Here is a 23,155-nt window from a genome sequence, read left to right on the forward strand (position 1 = left end):
ATAAAAGCAGGGCTGGGAAAGCACAAAGACACAAATTATTCATTAGGTTATTCTTAGATTGAGTGGCAGTGAATTAAAAAATATTCACTGTATTAACTATGTTTCAAAAGTTAAATGTTCAAATTTATTCTTTTGTATATATCAAGTATTATTTTTAAAATATTTTTTAAAAAAGAACTATAGGGGAAAAGTTATATAATAAGGTCGTGGTCCAAGCATAACGCAAACTAAAATATTTAGTTTTATGTGGCATGACTTCGAACCACTGAAAAAAATGTAAGAACGAGAATACATTTGACCCTGACTCTAGAAACACTCTTAAGTAACAGAGGACCTAACACTGGATCAGTAGAGAAGACAATATAACCCCAGCACACTACTTAGCTTGTTCCTTACCCGAATCTCAGTTCCCAAGAGTCACCACTGTTGTAAGTTTGAAGTGTCTACACTGTCCTCCATTCATACGTAAACTTATTTACACACTTTTTAAACAAAAGTGGGACCTGAATTTTTTAATACTGACTACTCTTCACACAACTTGGTGAGATGAGAATCAAAATTACCATTATTGAGGTATGGCATCAATAGACATGGAGACAAAGACAATGATTAGCAAAACAATTATTAGCATCCTAAGTTTCCTGAATTTTAGCTTCTGATCCAAGAATGACAGCAGAAATACACGAACAACATTACAATACCAAAAATGTCTCCTTGAAGAATGTGTTTTCCTTTTCTTTCTTTAATTCACAGTGATATCAATCTAGTATCATGCTAAATCTTCTAAATTATAGTGCACCAGCACACAACCAGTATGGAAACACAGAGTTTCCATACTAATATGTGTTCATGGAAGGAAAACCATCAGGGAGAAAGAGACAAAGTCACACCCACCTCCAAAGACCTGTTTAACATTTGTGCTTGAGGTATTGCTGTTTCTTGTTCTAAAAACTAGTCTTATTCTAAGCACTCATTTACTCTTTGTCTACCAAGACAGAGGAATGTATTACTAGGCAATGTTACTTTTAAAGTTTAAGGAACAAATGCACAAGTATATAGAAATACATTACTTCAGATCTCAAAAACCCAAAATTCATCCTATACATACCCTGATGTTTAAGTAAACTACCTCAATTACAAAGATAATATTCTGATTTGTAATTGTCTCAAACACCCAATGGCCATTATTAGAAACACACAACTTAATACTTTCAAAATAAGAAAAAGAGACCAATGGTTTTTTTGTTACTTGAATTTTAATATGTAAATCATTGTTCTATACATAATCTACATATAAGACTGCTTTCCTCTTAAACCTAACTACATTTTATTCTGAGCACTAAAACTAATATCTTAATTTGGTACTTGGCAACAAGGAAGGGACAGTGTTGCTTTCTTACCATACACTTTCCACTCACTCCACAAAACTCTGAAAACACTCTTATATCCCAGAAGGGCAGTTACCCTAAGTGACTATGTGCCAAAAACAAACAAAAACCGTTTCATAAACAAAGCCATTACTTACCAAAACCTCAAAAAGGAGTGCTAGTAACTTATTGTTAGCCATGAAGTTACTGTCCAAAACTCCTAAGTTAAACCAACTTCCCAAACAGCGAAAGACCTTCATAAGCATTTTCTCATCTGTTCCTGCTTTTTCTACACAAGTCATCTGAAAAGAAGAAAAAAAAAAGTTACAACAAATAATGTCAATCTTTATATTTAAATATTATTACAATCACCTTATAGGTGTAATGATGAGAAGGATAACAATAACAGCTAACAGTTAAAAGTGCTTTTTAATTGCCAGACACTGTCTCATCACTCTTTTTTTTTTTTTTAAATAAACTAATTTTATTTATTTATTTATTTTTGGGTGCGTTGGGTCTTCGTTGCTGTGCGCTGGCTTTCTCTAGTTGTGGCAAGCGGGATCTACTCTTTGTTGCGGTGCACAGGCTTCTCATTGCAGTGGCTTCTCTTGTTGCAGAGCACAGGCTCTAGGTGCGTGGGCTTCACTAGTTGTGGCACGCGGGCTCAGCAGTTGTGGCTCACGGCTCTAGAGCGCAGGCTCAGCAGTTGTGGCACATGGGCTTAGTTGCTCCATGGCATATGGGATCTTCCCAGACCAGGGCTCAAATCCGTGTCCCCTGCACTGGCAGGCGGATCCTTAACCACTACGCCACCAGGGAAGCCCTGTCTCATCACTCTTAATTCACTTAATCCCCACTAAAACGGTATAGGTATGTACTATTATTATCTCCACTTTCTCAACTGGGAAGCTGAGGTACAGAGAGGTTATATACTGGTTCAAAGATAGATATGTTTCAGAAACAATTATCAGTATATTTCTTAGATCCAACTTCTGCATTAATGTAATCTTATCAACAGAATTGTCTTTAAAGTAATACTCATCATCTCAGCCATGAAAAAGAATGAAATTTGTCATGTGAAACAACCATGGATGGACCTGGAGAGGGTATTATGCTTAGTGAAATAGGAAAGAAAAATATTGTATGTTATCACTTATATGTGGAGTCTAAAAAATGAAACAAACAAATGAATATAACAAAACAAACAGACTCATAGATACAGAGAACAAAGTAGTGGTTACCAGTGGGGAGAGGGGAAGAGGAGAAGGGGGAAGATAGGGGTAGGGGATTAAGAGGTACAAACTACTATGTATAAAATAAATATGCAATAAGCATATATCATACAGCACAGGGAATATAGTCAATATTTTACAATAACTTTAAATGGAGTATAATCTATAAAAATTCTGAATCACTATGTTGTACACTTGAAACTAATATTGTAAATCAATTATACCTCAATAAAAATTAATAAAATAAATAACACATCTATACACTCGATTTTATAGAGTAGAAATAAGCTAGTTGTACTATTGTATATTGCTTCATGAAAAGCTGGTATTTCAGCTTCAGCACTGGAATACTCTAGCAAATATACCATCCACAGAAAGTGATATTACTATAAATATGATAGTTTATAAAAGATAAAATGAAAAGTCAGACTAAAACTCACCATTGTTTCTCTTTGTAAACTGTTTTTGTGATGTATACTTTTTCCAAAGTAAGGTGTAATGCAACTTTTTCTGGATAAAGAATGTTTAAAAATAGGGACTTCCCTGGTGGTGCAGTGGTTGAGAATCTACCTGCCAATGCAGGGGACATGGGTTTGATCCCTGGTCCAGGAAGATCCCACATGTTGCAGAGCAACTAAGCCCATCCGCCACAACTACTGAGCCTGCACTCTAGAGCCTGCGAACCACAACTGCTGAGCCCGTGTGCCACAACTACTGAAGCCCGTGCGCCTAGAGCCCATGCTCTGCAACAAGGGAAGCCACCACAATGAGAAACCTACGCACCTCAACGAAGAGTAACCCCCGCTCGCTGCAACTAGCGAAAGCCTGTGCACAGCAATGAAGACCCAACACAGCCATAAATAAATAAATTTTTTTAAAAAAAAGAATGTTTAAAAATAACTTTTGCAGGCAATGGATTAGAAATATCATAACTGTCATGGCATTTAGAATGCATGGGGGGGTGTTAGTGGTATGTAATCCCATAATGATCTAAATGCTGACAATTATACTTCCAAGTAGCCACGTTCCCCCTATGTTTGCAGTATCAGGCAATAATAATTACATACTTATTAATTAGTGTGAATTACACTGAACTGAAATGAATGAAGAAAAGATTCAAGTAAGTGCATGGCAACCACATACCCACATCCACACCAACAAACACACACACCTAAATCTTTGAAGCTCTTGCTATAAACTCATGACACAATCCCTTGGCCTTTATGCTTCCTGAATGACATTTCAATTTTAATAAGGTGTGATGTTTACAAACGGAAGGACTTGATTATACATTCTAACTACTGACTCAAATTTAAGACAGAATTTTGGAAAAACCCTACATCTAAAACTAGCTGCTCTGAAGAGAAGAAATTCTATTAATTAAATCAAACACTCACCACAAAGCTTCAGAACTAAGAGATGCCTTCAGTTTCTCTTTGAGAACTGTATTATTAAAGACTCTTGTCTCTTACTAAAGTTAAGACCTCGAAAGCTAAAAGATATAATACCAGAAGAGCTCACCAGTAAAAATAGAGCAGAGGTAAAAAATAATAGATCTTGAATTAACGAAATGGAGAATAAATGGAGAAAAATATTAGAGGCCAGGCTCAGATTAAGAGCAAGAAGAATAATATTTTTAAAAATTATAAAGTTCAATACAATGTTTAGGAATAAGTCCATTCGAACAGACCACAAAAGTATAATACTAACAAGAAAATAAGATAGAATAAAACCATTAAAGAGAATGTGGGGGAACTGAATGAAAACATTCTAAGAAGCTTTTGGTATCTATTACAGCCAAATACCTATTTTTCTTGGTAACTGGACTAATTTCATGCTCTAGGTTCTATAACATGACAAGCTACATGACAGAATTATAGACCTTATTAAGTACCACAAGGATATATTTTTCAGATTTCATGACGATAAATCAAGCTAACACCTGTTGCCAGTTGTGATAAAGTGCTAAGTCAAGTCCAAGTGGCTAACCGCACTTGCCCATCATGGCAGTAATGATGACTGTAAGGACTACAGTGGCCACTGAATTTTTTTTAGTTCATTTGAGGGCTTACAAAAAATGACAAGCTCGGGTCGGTTAACCCAACTCAAGTCACAGTCTGAGAACTAGACAGCTTCCACAGCAGCTCCAAATAAAGCTCTTATTTTTTGTAGCTGCAGGGCTGATACTGCTGGAACTCATATACAAAATTTAATTGTGTGGCTTGCTGAATTACAAACAACAGTCGAATTTATAAGTCTCACCAAGTTTCTCATGTGAAAGTTCTGAAACTGACTGGTAAAGAATGGACTTCTGATGCATGGAATGGAGACATCTGGTTGGACCCTAATGAAACTGATAATCCTGAAACCCCAAGTCACTCTGAGTCTACCTTACCAATAAAAGTGGCCTGCCTTCCAGTGTCTGAGACTAGCCTTCCTCAGCTTGAAAGCCCTGTAATAACCCCATCTGAGACAGATGGTTTGAAAGAGGATGCCCAATCTCTTCAATACCTACCACAACCAACCCTTGTACCAATCATAACTAGGGTCAAATCTCACAAGGTTCTAGGGGAACAGGTACATGCAGGAGGAAATAACTTATACACCAGGAGAACTGTAAAACTTTGCTTATATGTGTCTGAAGAAAGCTGGGAAACATGCAGGAGTGTATTCTAAAGGTGTTAGACACCAAGGAAGGCTGAAATATAACATTAGATTGAGCCAAACTCATTGATACAAGTGTATTTCCTTGAGATTCTGGATTTAATGAGTATATGGAGTCTCTGGGAAGTACCAATAGTTATATCGTAGTGCAAATACCTAGGATTTTGGAACAAATCTATGCTCTCTTCTGCAGGTAACTATTTTCCTTTTGAGAAGCAGCTTCTGATTTGCTACTGGGCCTTGGTAGGCCTATCCATAGGACACCAATCTCATCAACACCTGAGATTCCCATCATGAACTAAGGATTGTCTGAACAACCTAGCCATAAGGTTGGGCATGCATAGCAGCAATCTGTCATCAAATGGAAATGATATAAGGAGACTGAGTACGGGAAGGTTTGGAAGCTACAAAAATGTTGCATGAGTAGGTGGCTCAGACTGCTTTGACACCATCTCTTCTTGCATTGATTCATCCCCTTCAATCCATGCCTGTGGCCTCCTGGGGTGTTCCTTACAAACCAGATAACTGAAGAAGAAAAAATTCAAGCCTGGATTACAGATGGCTCTGCATAATATGCTGGTACCACCTGAAGGTAGACACCTGCAGCATTACAGGCCCACTCAGGGGCTTTAGTGAAGGCCAGTGCTGAAGGAAAACCCTCCTAGTGAGCATATCTTCAAGCAATACACATGGCTGTCCACCACGTCTGGAGTGAGAGATGACCAGAAATATGGATCTCCACTTATTCATGGACATTTGTCAATCATTTGGATGGATGATCAGGGATTTGGTAGAAACAGGATTGGAAGATCGGGGACAAGGAAGTCTGAGGAAGACGTATATGAATGATATATTTTTTGAATTTATTTTTTTATACAGGTTTTTATTAGTTATCCATTTTATACATACTATTGTATACATGTCAATCCCAATCTCCCAATTCATCCCACCACCACCACCACCACCCGCCACTTTCCCCGCTTGGTGTCCATACGTTTGTTCTCTACATCCGTGTCTCTATTTCTGCCCTGCAAACCGGTTCATCTGTACCATTCTTCTAGGTTCCACATATATGCGTTATGAATGATATTTAAATGGGCACAGCCTGTGACGATATATCTGTCCTATGTGAATACCCACCAAAGGTCATCCACTATAAAGGAATCTCCCAATGATAGATGGACCAAATGACAAACTATGATGTCAGCCTTCTTCCCTAGCCACCCAGTGCTTGCTCGATGGGCTCATAAACAAAGGAGCCATAGTAGCAGGGATAGAGGCTAAACATGGAGTTAACATGGATTTCCACCTACCAAGGTTTAACTGGTAAACACTACTGATGAGTGTCAAACCTATCAACAACAGAGACCAACACTGAGTCCCCAGTGGCACCATTCCCCATGGGGACCACGTTCATTGATTATACTGGACTCCCATCATGGAGGAAGCAGAGATTTGTCTAGAGGATTAGACCCATATTCTGGATATAGAGTTGTCTTCTCTGCTTGTAATGTTTCTGTCAGCACTATCATTCATGGACTCACAGAATACCACATGCAACCATCATGGTATCATAGCTAATCAAGAAACTCATATCAGAGTAAAGGAAGTACAGCAACTTTGAGCTCTACTGGTTTGGAGATCTTGGTCCCAAAGAAGGAATACTTCTATCAAGAAACACAAAAATAATTCCAGTGAATTGGAACATAAGACTACCACCTGGACAATTTGGGCTTCTTATGCCACTGAACCAACAGGAACTTTACAGGCTGGAGTGACAGATCCCAATTACCAAGGAAAAATTGTGTTGCTTCTATATAATCAAAGCAAGGAGCTCTAGGTCTGTAACCCAGAGGATTTTCTAGGGAGCCTCTTAGTACTTCCATGCCCAAAAAGTTAATGGAAAACTACAGAAGCAACAATCCACAAAGGCAGGATGATGCTCAGACTCTTGGGGAATGAAGGCTTGGGTCACTTCACAGAGTAAAGAACCCCAAGCAGCTGAGCTTCTGGCTAGGGCAGGTGTCTTAGTCCATTCAGGCTGCTATTAACAGAATAACACAGAATAGGTGGCCTATGAACAATAGAAATCTTTCTCACAGTTCTGAAGACTGGAAGACCAAGATCAAGGTACCAGTGTCTGGTGAGGACCTGCTTCTTGGTTCACAAACAACTGTCTTTTTACTGTGTCTTCACATAGCATAAAGGAGAAGGGAGTTCTCTGGGGCCTCTTTTATATGGGCACTAATCCCATTCATGACAGCTCCACTGTCATGACCTAATCACCTCCCAAAGGCCACATCTCCAATACCATCACCTTGGGGACTTGTTTTCAACATATGAATTTCCTGGGGCGGGGGTTGGACACACAAATATTCAGCCTATAGCAGCAGAGAAAAAATAAAATGAGTTGTGGAAGAAGAAAGCCATCGATACCAATTATACCAATCAATATATACGTAAGGGCCGTAGTAGCTCTGCATATTTCCTATTTGCTTGTTACACCACTGTACTGGAGTTTAAATGTATGTAAAAGAGTACATATGGAGGGCTTCCCTGGTGGCACAGTGGTTAAGAATCCGCCTCCCAGTGCAGGGGGACACGGGTTTGAGCTCTGGTCTGGGAAGATCCCACGTGCCGTGGAGCAACTAAGCCTGTGTACCACAACTACTGAGCCCGCATGCCACAACTACTGAAGCCTGTGCTCCTAGAGCCCGTGCCCCACAACAAGAGAAGCCACTACAATGAGAGGCCCACACACCACAACGAAGAATAGCCCTCACTCGCTGCAACTAAAGAAAGCCTGCGTGCAGCAATGAAGACCCAACGCAGCCAAAAGCAAATAAATTAATAATAAATAAATTAAAAAAAAAAAAAAAAAGAATGTTTCCCCACCAGGGAAGCCCTCCCAGGTGATTTTGTGGCAGAATGCCTCTGGTGAGACACCTTCCCTAACAACTTTCTTGGGCTTCCTGGAAAGCAGATTTCCAGCAAGCTTGAGAGGACAGATTTTCAGCGGCATGCAGCACCACAATGACTTCTTTACCATAGTTATACCATCACCAACAGGGTCTGAATCTCAGTCCTGGGAGTGGGGTGAACTCTTCCTTCCTTGGAAACTCCATCTCAGCCTTGGCGTTAATGACTGCACCTTGTATCTGTTTTATTTCTATCTTCTTTAGAGTTCTCTTTACCTCTTACTAGACAAGCCCTCATTACTATAGATGCCTGTTACAGTTAAACATTCTTTATATTAAAAAGCCCCAACAGGGCGTCCCTGGTGGTGCAGTGGTTGAGAGTCTGCCTGCCGATGCAGGGGACACGGGTTCGTGCCCCGGTCTGGGAAGATCCCACATGCCGCGGAGCGGCTGGGCCCGTGAGCCATGGCTGCTGAGCCTGCACGTCCGGAGCCTGTGCTCCATAACGGGAGAGGCCACAACAGTGAGAGGCTCGCGTACCTCAAAAAAAAAAAAAAAAAAAAAAAAGCCCCAACAAATTACTAAGTGGTTTCTCTCTCCTGACTGGACCCAAACTGATACTAAAAGGAACTAAGGATTCTAGATCTGGGACATGAAAGTAACTAGATGAATACTAGTCATCTTTTTCTGTTAGGAAGTAAAAAAGTGCTCCAATAGCCAAAGTTACAACATTTAAAGCATCAGAAGAATAACTTAAGTGGACACCCTGAATCAATGAAAATCCATGGGTCCATAATACAGCATAAAGAGAAAGCCAGGGAAAAAAGTAACATTTAAGGCATCTTTAAAACAAAACCCTTATATTGAAAACAGGAAATTTAAAAGTTAAGATTCACCCTGCCTTTCTAGTGGGTACTCAGAAGAATGCTAATGTATATGTAGAAGGAAAGACAGAGTTAGCAAAACATTATTTTGCAAACCACAATGAAATTATTAAGGCAAGGATTGTAAACTAGAATTTAACATTCGTACAAACTGCATTATATTACAAGGGGGGAAACAAACTTTATAAATGGAAGAATCAGACTACCATCATCCTAATCCAGCCAATCCTAGCATCACTAACAGAAGGTCAACCAAAAAGTATAACTTGTGATAAACTGCAGCATGAAGTATCTAACACGTTTTGTGGCCAAAAATGTTTAACCTTTTAAAATTAATCCATCAAGCCTTTCCGTCTTTCTTACCAGGGTTCTGGGAAAGAATTAAGTCCTGCAGAAAATGATCTGAGTGTCTATTTTCTCAGTCATCCTATGGATGGTATACAGGAGAAAATTCATTACAAACAATGGGTGCCTTAGGGCATTTAAGGCTTAATTCTCTTGAGGAATTCCTACTGAGTAGGGCTGCTTTAGATATAACTTCCAATTAGAGGAATTACAGAGAATAGAAAAACAAACTAAATGAAACAAAAAGACAAGGCAACAGAAAATCCAGGAGGTAAGAAGATGCTTTATAAAACTAGTCCAATCTCTTCAACAAATCAGTGTCATTTTGAAAAAGAAGGAGAAGAGGGACTGTGATTAAGTCATAATAATTTGATACAAGGTATGGTTCTAGACTGGATACTGATTTGGAAAAATGCTGTAAACGCTATTTTAGGACCAACTCAGGAAATGTGAATATGGTTTAGGTATTTATTAGATGATATAAAAACTTACTGAAATAGAAAGATGAAGCTGGATGACTGGAAAAGCAGGCTGCAGAAGGGTAGGTAGAGCATATTTTCATTTGGATTTTCAAAATCTGTACATATGTTCACAGAGGATATGTGCTAAAGGATTAATAAATAGTGTGATCCCACGTGGTTTGAATGTAATTTGTTTATCTACATTTTCTATTATACTATTTCTTTAAAATAAATGGTTGATTGAAAAATACATTTAACTTAAAAAAGTTTCCAATGAATTTCTAACACCAAACTGAACACAATTTTAAACAAAATTTTGTTTTTTCAAATAAAAAGTTCTATGATGCTGAAGTACAGAAACACATTCCTGAAAAATAATCTATTATAAACCACACTGTTGAGAAAATTGAGCTGGACAATAAAGACCTAAAAATGAGATGTGAGCTAGATAATCAATTTAATACCATCTAGTAGTTCAGAAATCAGCAAAATTTTTCTATAAAGGACCAGACAGTAAATATTTTAGGCTTTGCAGACCATATGGCCTCTGTGAAAAGTACTCAATTCTGCCGTTTTAGCCCAAAATTATGGACACAGACAACATGTAACTGAATGGGCATGACTGTGTTCTAATAAAACTTTATTTACAAAAATAGGTGACCAGCCCATGGACCATAAATTTACCCACCCTGGTCTAGGGCATTAAAATTTCCACCTAATCAAAAATTAACTCTTTTTTAAAGGATGGTGTAGTATTAGCTAATCTATAATTATGATATGGCTCAAAGGTCAAGTAAAGTCCTGTACCATCACCCTATCAAAAAATCTCAATTCATCCCTTAGAGAGGATCCTTTCCTTAAGTAAATTTATACACACTTCCCTTAGCACAGTCCTTGATCAAGAGCCTACAGTCAGTGGCATGAAGCAGCAGAAGAGCAAGGGACATGTAATCAGAAGACCTGAGTTCAAACTCTGAATTAGCAGTAGTGTCACTCTAAAGCCTGTTTCTCATTCATAAAATGCAGAGAACACCACCCTCAAAGCATTACTTAGAAGCTCAAAAAGTACAGCTTCTGAAAGTAGTTTTTAACTGTAAAGTATTATATAAATGCCACCGTATTATCATTGTCAAATTTTGCTAAGAAAGCTATTTTACAATAGTGCAATTGAATTACTAAATAACCACCGAGGCTTTTTGCCCCTAGGCAGCAACTCAGTATTTCAAACATACTCACCAATAGAGATACCACTGTACTAGAATAGAAGGCCAAATCTTCTATAATTTCTGTGCGCCGGTTAGCTCCAATTCGTAAGGAACGACTATGTACTTCTTCAGGTAACACTGTAAGGATCTCCAGCAGAAAAGGCAGAGAAGTTACATCATTGCTATATCTAGGAAAGAAAAGAGGAGATATATAAGTTATTCAGAATATGCACCACACTCACAATCACAGCCCCACACAATCACATAAGATAACAACAGCCATCAGAACAACCACAACAACAAAAGTAGAATTCTCACTACTGTTAAAGGGGAGAAAAATAGATATACTTTCTTGGAAAGATATCTAGAAATCAAAATTTCAACTTGCATAATAATCTTTGACCCAGCAATTCCACTTCCAGAAATTTATCTGTCAGAAAAATCTCACATACACATGCAGATGTATATGCAAAAGTATTTTTTTATAATAGCAAAAATACTGGAAAAATATTAAGGTCCTCCATAATTAGACAGGATAAAAAAGGTTACAGATATCATACAATGGAACATATACAACCATTATAACAAGTACCTATGTCATAACGTGAGATGTCCACAACATATTAAGCAAAAAAAAGGATATGAAACATATTTTTACATACAATTGAAAAAAATACATGTGTATGCATATTAATATATACGCACTTATTTATTTTAAAAGGCTTAAAGGGGGCTTCCCTGGTGGCACAGTGGTTGAGAGTCCGCCTGCCGATGCAGGGGACACGGGTTTGTGCCCCGGTCCGGGAAGATCCCACATGCCGCGGAGCGGCTGGGCCCGTGAGCCATGGCCGCTGAGCCTGCACGTTCGAAGCCTGTGCTCCACAACGGGAGAGGCCACGACAGTGAGAGGCCCGCGTACCGCAAAAAAATAAAAAAATTAAAAAATAAATAAAATAAAATAAAATAAAATATAATGCTTAAAGGGAAGTCTAGAGGGCTATATAGTCAAGCACCAATAGTGGTTACTTATAAAATACAGGAATAGGAAGAGGGGAAGGTATTTACTTTTTACTTTGAAAGCTTCCATACTGCTAAAATTTTTTCAGAGTATATATTATTAATAAAAAGTTTCTTAAAACAAAAAATAAATTATCCACGTAAAGGTTTTAATGACACACTATAGTTGGTAGTAAAAAGGACATCCACTTTGCTCAAAAATAATTTCCTAACCAAATGCCAAAATGCAAGCAAATATCAAGATTATCTTGCCAAGACCATGAGGAAATACTTTACTCAAAGTAGCAAGCTCCATATATCTAAAAATAATACTGTCCCTTTTATAGGCATGAAATAAACCCCAATTGGTAAGAATGTATACTCATAACAACTTTCAATTTAATATAATCTTAAACATTCTGACAATGTTTTTATAAAAACCACTGATATGAAAGTGGGAGTGATCCACAAGGCAATGAAATACGTTGTTGTAGTTAATTCAAGAAGCATGTGTGTGTGCGTGTAAACTATGAAGTTCTTTTAAGTCGTTGTAGTTAATTCAAGAAGCGCGCGTGTGTGTGTGTGTGTGTAAACTATGAAATTCTTTTAAGTCCCACATGACATATTTCTGTAGTATTTAAATTTTAAATGATTTTCTTTTAATCTAACAAAGGTTAATAAATAATTCTACGTTAAGAGTTTGGGGGGAATAGGCCAAATGTCTAGCTATTGCTAACAGATTTCTCTGTGTAGGTTAATGGTAAACGCTAGCATATAGTCAATACAAGTTACTTACTTTTCTACCAATGTTTGTACACATCCCTTCCAGGAAGGCATCTGTAGAGCAAGGTCTGCTATTGCTAAAGCCAGCTGAGTAAAAAGAGATTAAATAAATGAATAGACAGATGAACAGAAACAGAGTTAGCATCAATATTAACTGGAAAGCAAAGAAACTAAATTTCTTCCAAACAATATGACAACTAAAACTGTGACATCACCCTCCTTCTCACTCCCACAGCTACGTATCATGTAAATTCTTCTGGGTTAACTACAAATTGCTGGGATTTAATAGTTAACCTTTAAAAATGAAAAACCAAACCAAAAAAATAACAAAAAAAGTCAGAAAGAACAGACTATAGATTTTCCTCAGAATATACCAATACTTACTTTTATTTGGCAATACCATAGAACTTCATGGACATATAAATTATACTCTGCCAAAAGCCAAAGCTACTGACAAAGTCAGCCCTTTGACTCACTCCTCAAGTAATGGATTGCCATTTCCCTTCTCTTCATGTCTTATCTTGAAGGCTTATGCAAAAGCCTACTTACCCTGCAAGGACACTTCTACGCCAGGCAGAGAACACATGTGAGTACGTACTCACTAAAGCTTCTAGTTTTCCTTTCTAATGTATTTCCCTACCTACGGTGGAAAGGCCAGATGCTCTAGTTCACCACTTCATTCATGAGACTTTTACTAGCCAATCAGTCTATAAAGGATTTTTTTAAAAGACAGGTATGTAGACTTCTGACCCAGGACAGTACTTTACCATCTACAATTTTAACAGTGGGGTGGTGTGTGTGTGTGTGTGTGTGTGTGTGTGTGTGTGTGTGTGTGTGTGTGTGTGTGTGTCACCTCCCCCACTTTTTGGTATTCAAGTTAGTTTGGTATCAAATGAATTCTAAGATGAATACAAAGATTTAAATATTCACTTTCTATTCACCTATAAGAATATAGCAATGAGTCTGTAAAAAAGTTAACATCACTTCACATGGGCTAGAAAGCAATGTCAATCAAAATTAACTTGATAAATCCAAATGGTCTTACAAATTTTCCTAATGAGAAGCATAGGATTTACCTGAGTTACAATGACAGGTGACAAGTCTTTCAAGTTCTGGATATGGGTTAGTAATGAGTCCCGTAAAGAGGCATGAGAGTCTGTGGGGAGCTCATAAAATGAGGTCTGAATCTTCATTTTCATGGTCTGTGCAGCAAAATAGCATGATTCCACATCTTGCCGGATCTGTAACAACTGGTCTGAAATCTCCCATGCATGAACCTGAAAGTAGATCAGACAAAAAAAGAGTCTTAAAAACTACTTTTCTAAACAACGTTTATGCCATACAACCTCAATACATATACAAACTTATTTAGACCAAAGTATAATGAAAGAAAAATCTGACAAGCTAAATTGCCCACTAATTCAGCCAAAACTTCTAACTACGGTATATATTTATAGGCCGTGCTCAACAAAAGTATTACCTAAAATCTTCTAATTGTAGGAAGGCATGACAGTTATCAACTGAATAAACAGATCTAATCCTGCTGACTAGAATTATTAATTGTGTAGGGGGGAGAGTATAAAGAAAAATGTCCCAAAAGTTTCTACTAAAACTAAAATGTCACTGTATAGCTTCCAACCCTAATCTATAGGTTGGATGTTTCTTCTCTTTTCCACTTAAAATAAGTAAGCTTTTGTTCACTCTAAGAATTGAGTCTGGAAGGTATTTTAATATATCTATAAATAGGAGAATATATTTCATATTGGTCTCAATAGGCCTACATTTCAATCTTTAGGACCTGACTAAAACTACAAAAACTATTTCACATACTTCAGTTATTTTCTAATGTTTTTATATTTGGCACAGTGCTGTATATGCGACTAAAATCATTTCCACAGGAGCATCTATGGAAATAATAAAGAGAGCAAAAGCATAGAATTTGGTCTCTAACAGCTAGTAACAGTTATAAAACAAAGCCTTATTTTGAAAGATAACTTTTGGAACAAACTCATGCAGTATAAAGCAGGCAACTAATTAACAAGCGATAAATTGTAATGCAATTCTATACCAAACTGCCTCTTCATGGGAGTGGGAGCAGGCTAAAATGGGCTGTTAATAATGGACTGAAAATCTTTTTCAATCCCAATTCAGGAACAGAGCCAACTGTAAAGAAAGATCAGAGATTTACCTACTCAATTTCTTATGAAGATAGAGCACTTCACAAGTAATACACAATGATTCTTCAAGATCTTTCCAAAGATAAATGGCAAGTCAAGGAAATGGCCTGTATGAGCTCCCAAAGTAAATTGAAAAGACTCAGTTCCCAAAGACTCAGTTCCCAAAGTAAACTGAAAAGACTCTAAAACTCACAATGATGAATGACATAAAACTTAGCTTTAATCAAGTAATAAGTTGGTGAAAAAACAAGCATGAAACATTAACTTCCTTCTAGATAAAATGTATTTATTAATTTTTTGTCCTTTTTACCCCTAGCATACTGTCACAAAAAATCCTCCAAGCCACAGTTTTTAGCCATTCATTATCTAACCAGTAACCCAAGCACATCTACGATTTAATATGCCATCAAAATATACCTCCCTCAAATTGATACTTTAAAATATAATAGCAAATAAGCAGCCTTGGAATCACCATAAATGTCCTCATAAAAACAGAGCAATTAAAGAGCAAAACCAAAGCACTACAGACATTTACAACAAAACTAGGTATTATCTAATTATCTCCAGGAACCCCGAAATATAAGTGGATGGGGACAAGCCAGTGACATCTGTAAGACCTGTTTCAACTTCAGTAAAAGGCAGAAGCAGAGGGAAACAATAGGGTATCTAATGGATCTAAGAGCAGAGAATATCAAAAGAGTCAACAGGTATTCACTAGAAAGCACAGGGAATGAATCTGTAGATGAAAACAGAAAAGGTTTTGCCCAATCCAAAAGCAAATGCATTAAAGAGGCCTATGCAAGGTCTAAGGAGATGGAACAATCTAGCCTCTACACACTCTTAAAACTGAAAAGTGGGCTTCCCTGGTGGTGCAGTGGTTGAGGGTCCACCTGCCGATGCAGGGGACACGGGTTCGTGCCCGAGCCTGGAAGATCCCACATGCCGCGGAGCGGCTGCGCCCGTGGGCCGTGGCCGCTGGGCCTGCGCATCCGGAGCCTATTGCTCCGCAACGGGAGAGGCCACAGCAGTGAGAGGCCCGCGTACCGCAAAAAAAAACAAAAAACAAAACAAAAAACTGAAAAGCCAGGGCAGGGCCCCAAACTGAGGAGAAACTGCTGTGAAAAGTCAATACTATACAGGACAAGTACAACAGAGACAAAGGAAAAAAAGGAGAAGGTAATAACAAAGCTCGGAAATCTTAGAAATCAAACTACCTTATCTGTAAATACTATCTGAAAACAAGAGAAAAGGAAGCTCTATGAAGTTGGGAATACTATCCTTAACTATGCCTCCTTCCAAAAGTTCAAAAAACTAATTTCACAAGAAATAAGCTCAAATAAATAAGCTCAAATAAACAAGCTCAAATAAATAAACTCAAATGCCATATGTATAGCAACTGGGGGCCGGTGCGGATAATGAGAAGAATAGCATGCTTACGAAGAAAGTAGGCCAGAAAAACATTTTAAAAACTAGCCTAGGAGCTTCGCTGGTGGCACAGTGGTTAAGAATCCGCCTGCCAATGCAGGGGACATGGGTTCGAGCCCTGGTCCAGAAAGATCCCACATGCCGCGGAGCAACTAAGCCTGTGCGCCACAGCTACTGAGCCTGAGCTCTAGAGCCCTCGAGCCACAACTACTGAAGCCCACGCACCTAGAGCCCATGCTCCGCAACAAGAGAAGCCACCGCAATGAGAAGCCTGTGCACCGCAACCATGAGTAGCCCCCGCTCATGGCAACTAGAGAAAGCCCGTGTGCAGCAATGAAGACCCAACACAGCCAAAAACAATAATAAAAATTATAAATAAATAAAAACTAGCCTAAAGTCCAAAGGACATAGGAGCCAACTGAAAAAGCTCCCAATGGCCTAAACTAGAAAACCTGGGAGTAACAAATTATGACAGTATTGGATTATAATTCAAAAATAAAACAATATCCATGAGTCCATACTGATGTAAATAACTGAATAAATAACTGGGGAGAGGTTATTTGCAGGATATAAGACATCTTTTTTAACAGAAGAATGCTAGTTAATAAATGTGGAAGGAATGAGGGAAATAGAAAATCACCACCATTAGAACACACCAGAAATATCTGCTACAAGCAAGATTCATGGATAAATGATAAAATACAACAAACTATCTCCCCAAAATATTCATTGATTACTGTGGTGGTTTTAATATATGTCCACATATTCTTTAACACTTACCATTAAGAACTCTGACTACTCTAGTAGAGAGACAACATGGAGACTTTGCTGGAGACAATGTAAAGAGACCTAACACTACACGGAAAGCAAGTGGAGCCCAGTTAAGTCAAGCCTTCCAGCCATTCCTACCAGAGTGTCAGGCATGTAAGTGAAGCCACCTTAGAACCTCCAGACCACCCATCCACCAAATGGATGCCTCTTGGAGCAGAATCATTCACAGAGCCTTGCTCAAAAATTTCCTCAAATTCATCACCACAAGGACAAGAGGATCAAATCTGCATCTCATTAAGCCTCTGGATCTAGGAGGCAATTTGCAGGAAATAAAGAGGAAAGCAGAACTGCATCCTAACTATGTAATCAACAAAATCAAGACTGTAGGAAACTCAACAGGTCAAAAGGCCCAGATTCCTCAACACAACAGGGAGAGAAAGAACCTGCAGATTAAAAGACACTCAAAGACCTACCTTAATTCACCAAGTTATACATTTGTTTTGTGTGGTTTTTCTGTATCTGTGTTTAAAAAACAAAATTTAGAACAAAACAAACAAAACTCAATATTGCCTATTAAATTAAACTAGTATGAAGTCTTTCTCCCTAGTGAAATCTAACTGTCAGCCCACCAGGTCAGAACCTTTGTGAAAAAGTTCATTGATTGTACAGTGTCATGTTGTGCTTTAATTTGAATGGCAGAAACCAGCAAAAAATACCAATTATATCATTCTTATTATCTGTATTTCTGACAAACATTTCTATCTCCTTAAAAGTAAAGATCTCAAAAATGAAGGGCAGAACCAAAAGTCAAAACAAAACAAAAAAAATGTTTCCTTCTGCGGAACTGTTAACTTGGGTGTAGGGATGCAAAGAAGATTTCTTTTTCAAGCACCTTTGATGATGTTTGAAATATTTTTTAACGTGTCCTTTGGAACTGTCTTTAAAAATAAATATAGATTTGTAGCCCTAATATAGAAGTATCTCCAAGATATACATTTAAAAAACAAAGATGCAGATGATATAAAATCCTTTTTGTAAAACTTTAAATTACACTTTTTTTTTTGGAAAGCATAGTGAAGCTTTTTAACATACAGGAATTAGTTTTATACCTGAAGCCTTAGCATTCATAGCATTCATCAAGTGTTTCAACTTTGTTTTTACCACACTAGCTGGCTGTACCCCAATTTTCCAGCCAATAAAAAGTAGAAAAAAATTGATTAAATATCAAAAAGAACTTGTTTGAAGACATCAGAACTACCAAGACATCCAGAACATGAGGCCACAGATTTCAGAGAGTTCAGCGTAATATGTGGCTCCACCTTTCTCCACAAGGAATTTGCCTGTTTGAAAGTAGAAGACAAGAGGCTAAAAAGCTGAAGAGATTTGGGCAGTCACACGAGACTGGGGAGATGAAAAGTAGAATTCAGAGCCTGCCAAGGAAGAGGTGGCCTGGAAAATAGTCCAGATTTTCAGCTGGGACCCAGTGCTGGAAACAGGAAATGTACCTCAAAAAGGCTGAAACTTCTCCAGGATACACTAGATGTTAGGTCACAAAATAAGTCTTAATAAATGCAGAAAGACTGAAATCACAGAAAGTATGTTTTCCAATCAAAAATGAAATGCAACTAGAAATTAACAGATGGAAAACTGGAAATTTCACAAATATGTAAAAATTAAATATCAATTCTTAAACAACCAATGGGTCAAAGAAGGGAAATTAGAAAATATTTTAAGACAAATGAAAATGGAAATACAACATACCAAAACTTGTAAGATGCAGTGAAACAGTGCTAAGAGGGAAATTTATAGCTATACATAAACACTTAAATTAAAAAAAAGAAAAATTATCTCAAATCAACAACCTAACTTTATACCTTAAGGAACTAGAAAAAAAGAAAAAACTAAGCCCAAAGCTAGTATAGGAAAGCAAATAATAAACATTAGAGCAAAGATAAATAAAATAGAACACAGAAAAACCATGATTTGATTGTTCAAAAAGATCAACAAAATTGACAAACCTTTATCTAGATTTTAACCAAGCAAAAAGAAATGAAACGAAGGTGGGGACATTACTACTAACTTTACAGAAATAAAAAAGATTACAGGAAATACTATGAACTGTACACCAACAAACTGGATAATCCAGATGAAATGGACAAATTCCTAGAAACATACAATGTACCAAGACTGAATCCAGAAGAAACAGAAAATCTGAATAGACTATATTACTATACTTAGTGAACAGACTGAATCAGTAATCAAAAACTTCCCAACAAAGAAACGCCCAGGATCAGACGGCTTTACTGGTGAATTCTACCAAACATTTAAAGAAGAATTAACACCAATCCTTCTCAAATTCAACCCAAAAATTGAAAAGGAGGAGTAAACATTTCTGAATTCATTCTATGAGGCCAGGATTACCCTGATACCAAAGGCAGACAAAGATACTACAAGGAAAAAAAAACCCTACAGGGGCTTCCCTGGTGGCACAGTTGTTGAGAGTCCGCAGGCCGATGCAGGGGACACGGGTTCGTGCCCCAGTCCGGGAAGATCCCACATGCCACAGAGTGGCTAGGCCCGTGAGCCATGGCCGCTGAGCCTGTGTGTCCGGAGCCTATGCTCCGCAACCAGAGAGGCCACAACAGTGAGAGGCCCACGTACCGCCAAAAAAAACCCAAAAAACAAAAAAACACCTACAGACCAATATCCCTTATGAATACTAATGGAAAAAAAACTTCAAAAAAATAGTATCAAACTGAATTCAACAGTGTATTAAAGAATTATACACCATGACCAAGTGGGATTTATTCCTGAAATGCAAGGGTGGCTCAACATACAAAAATCAAACAATGTAATGCACCATATTAACAGAATAAAGGGGGGAAAACCACATAAATATCTCAACTGATGCAGAAAAGCGTTTGACAAAAGCTATCACCCTTTCATGATAAAGACACTCAACAAACTAGGTAAAGAAGGAAACTGTCTCAACGTAGTAAAGACTACATATGAAAACCCCACAATGAACATCATATTCAATGTTCAAAGACTGAAAACTTTTCAAAACTCTATAAGATCAGGAACAAGACAAAGATGCCCACTTTTGCCACTTCTATTCAGCATAGTACTAGAAGTTCTAGCCAGAGCAATTAGGTAAGAAAAACAAATAAAAGGCATCCCGATTGGACAGGAAAAGGTCAAATGACGACTGTTCACGTACGACATGATCTTATATGTAGATACTCCTCCAGATTCCCCAAAACCTGTTAGAACTAATAAACGAATTCATCAAAGTTGCAAAATACAAAGTCAACACCCCCAAATCAGTTGTTTTTATATACTGACAATGAACGATCTGAAAACGAAATTAAGAAAACTGCATATATAACAGCTTCCAAAAAGAACAAAATACTCAGGAATAAAGCAAGCTGTACACTGAAAACTATAAAATACTTGTGAAAGAAATTAAAGAAGATACTAATAAATGAAAAGACATCCTGGGTTCAAGGATTAGAAGACTTACTACAGTTGTTAATACTATCCGAAGTGCTCTACAGATTCAATGCAATCCCTATCAAAATCCTAAGGACTTATTTTGCAGAAAGAGAAAAATTCATCGAAAAATTCATATGGAATCTCAAGGGGTCCCAAAAAGCTAAGAACAAAATTGGAGGTCTCATATTTCCTTGATTTCAAAATTTATTATGAAACCACAGCAATCAAAAGAGTATGGTACTGGCATAAAGACAGATATATAGACCAATGGGAAAAAACAGAGCACCAATAAATAAACCCTCGAAAATATAGACAAATCATCTTCAACAAGGATGAGAAAACTATAAGATGGGGAAGGGAGAGTCTCTTCAATGAATACTGTTGGGAAAAGGAATATCCATAGACAAAAGAAAGAAGTGGACTCTCATTTTACACCATATACAAAAATTAGCTCACAATGGATTAAAGACCTAAATGTAACACCTGAAGCTATAACTCCAAGAAGAAAGCATGGGGGACAAGAAATTTCATGACAATGGATTTGATGATGGCTTCATGGATATGACACCAAAACCACAAGAAACAAAAGCAAAAATAAAACAAATAGGACTACACCAAACTCTAAAAACTTCTGCGCAACACAAAATCCAGAGTGAGAAAGCAATCTATGGAATGGGAGAAAATATTTGCAAACCATACATCTGACAAGGAGTTAATATCCAGAATATACAAAGAATTTCTACAACTCAACAACATAAAAACCAATAACCCAATTTTAAATTGGGCAAAGGGCTTGAAAAAAAACATTTCTCTAAAGACAGTATAAACATGGCCAACAAGCACAAAAAGATGCTAACATGACTAGTCATCAGGGAAATGTAAATCAAAAGCACAATCAGATATCACTTCATACCTGTTAAGATGGCCACTATCAAAAGAAACCAGAGGGCTTCCCTGGTGGCGCACTGGTTGAGAGTCCGCCTGCCGATGCAGGGGACACGGGTTTGTGCCCCGGTCCGGGAAGATCCCACATGCCGCGGAGCGGCTGGGCCCATGAGCCATGGCCGCTGAGCCTGCACGTCCGGGGCCTGTGCTCCGCAACGGGAGAGGCCACAGCAGTGTGAGGCCCGCGTACCGCAAAAAAGAAAAAAAAAAAGAAAAAGAAACCAGAAAATAAGTGTTGGTGAGCATGTGGAGATATTGGAACTCTTATGCACTGTTGATGGTAATATAAAATAGTGCAGACACTATGGAAAACAGTATGGAGGTTCTTCAAAAAATTTAAAATGTAACTACCATGTGATCCAGCAACTCCACTTCTGGATATATACCCAAAAGAAAATAACATCTCAAAAAGATATTTGCATACCCACGTTCACTGCAGCATTATTCACAAAAGCAAAGAGGTGGAAGCAAACTAAATGTCCATCAATGGATGAATGGATAAAGAAAATGTGATACATACATGGAATGGAGTATCCATTCAGTCTTAATGGATTATCACTTAGTCTTAAAAATCCTGTCATGTGCTGCAAAGGCATAGATGAACCTTGAGGGTATTGTGCCAAGTAAAATACGTCACTCATAAAATGGCAAATGCTGCATGATTCCATTTACATGAGCTATCTAAAGTAGTCAAACTCAGGGGCTAGGAGGAGGAGGTGGAGAGTTGTTCAGTGGATGCAGAGTTTCAGTCATGTAGGATGTGGGGGGCTCAGGGGGATCCGCTACACAACATGCATGTGGTCAACAATATTGCACTGTATGCTTGCAAAATATTGCTCTGTACACTTGCAAACTGTTGGGAGGTTGAATTTCATATTTTGTGTTTTTGCCACCAAAAAAAAAAAAAGTTTAGTACTGGCATAAAGATAGACACAAGACCACTGGAACAGAATAGAGAGCCCAGAAATGAATCCGTGCATATATGGTCAAGTGATTTTCAACAAGAACAGAACATCATATACAAAAATTAACTCAAAATGGATCAAAACTTAAATGTAAGACCTAAAACTATAAAACTCATGGGGGGAAAGCTATATGTGCATTAAATTTGGCAATGATTTCTTGGATCAAAAGCACAAGCAACAGGGAATTCCCTGGTGGTCCAGTAGTTAGGACTCTGTGCTTCCAATGCATAGGGCATGGGGTTCGATCCCTAGTCAGGGAACTAAGATCCTGCATGGTACGAAGCAAAGACAAAAAAACAAAACAAAACAAAACAAAACACAAGCAACAAAAGTAAAAACACATAAATTGGACTACATCAAAATTTTAAACTTCTATTCATCATTAAAAGATATAATCAGTATGAGAAGGCAACCCACAGAGTGGGAGAAAATATTTGCAAATGACGTATCTGATAAGGGGTTAATATTCAGAATATATAAAGAACTACTACAACACAACAACAACAACAAAACCAAACAACC

General features: G+C 37.7%; 1 protein-coding gene across 1 annotated transcript in view; it reads right to left on the bottom strand.

Annotated features, from left to right (window-relative positions):
• The window catches only part of TNPO3 (transportin 3), an 82,926-nt gene that overhangs the window by 40,800 nt on the left and 18,971 nt on the right, over window positions 1-23,155 (bottom strand). Inside the window, exons 2-5 of the mRNA XM_082847032.1 lie at window positions 13,932-14,132; window positions 12,869-12,942; window positions 11,108-11,264; window positions 1,526-1,669 (exon numbers count right to left, since the gene is read on the bottom strand). Coding sequence (XP_082703158.1) covers window positions 1,526-1,669; window positions 11,108-11,264; window positions 12,869-12,942; window positions 13,932-14,132 — 576 coding nt within the window. The remainder of the gene's footprint in view (window positions 1-1,525; window positions 1,670-11,107; window positions 11,265-12,868; window positions 12,943-13,931; window positions 14,133-23,155) is intronic.

Source organism: Leucopleurus acutus, assembly GCF_964270905.1.
Source record: "Leucopleurus acutus genome assembly, chromosome: 9".
In the NCBI taxonomy this organism is placed as follows: Eukaryota; Metazoa; Chordata; class Mammalia; order Artiodactyla; family Delphinidae; genus Leucopleurus; species Leucopleurus acutus.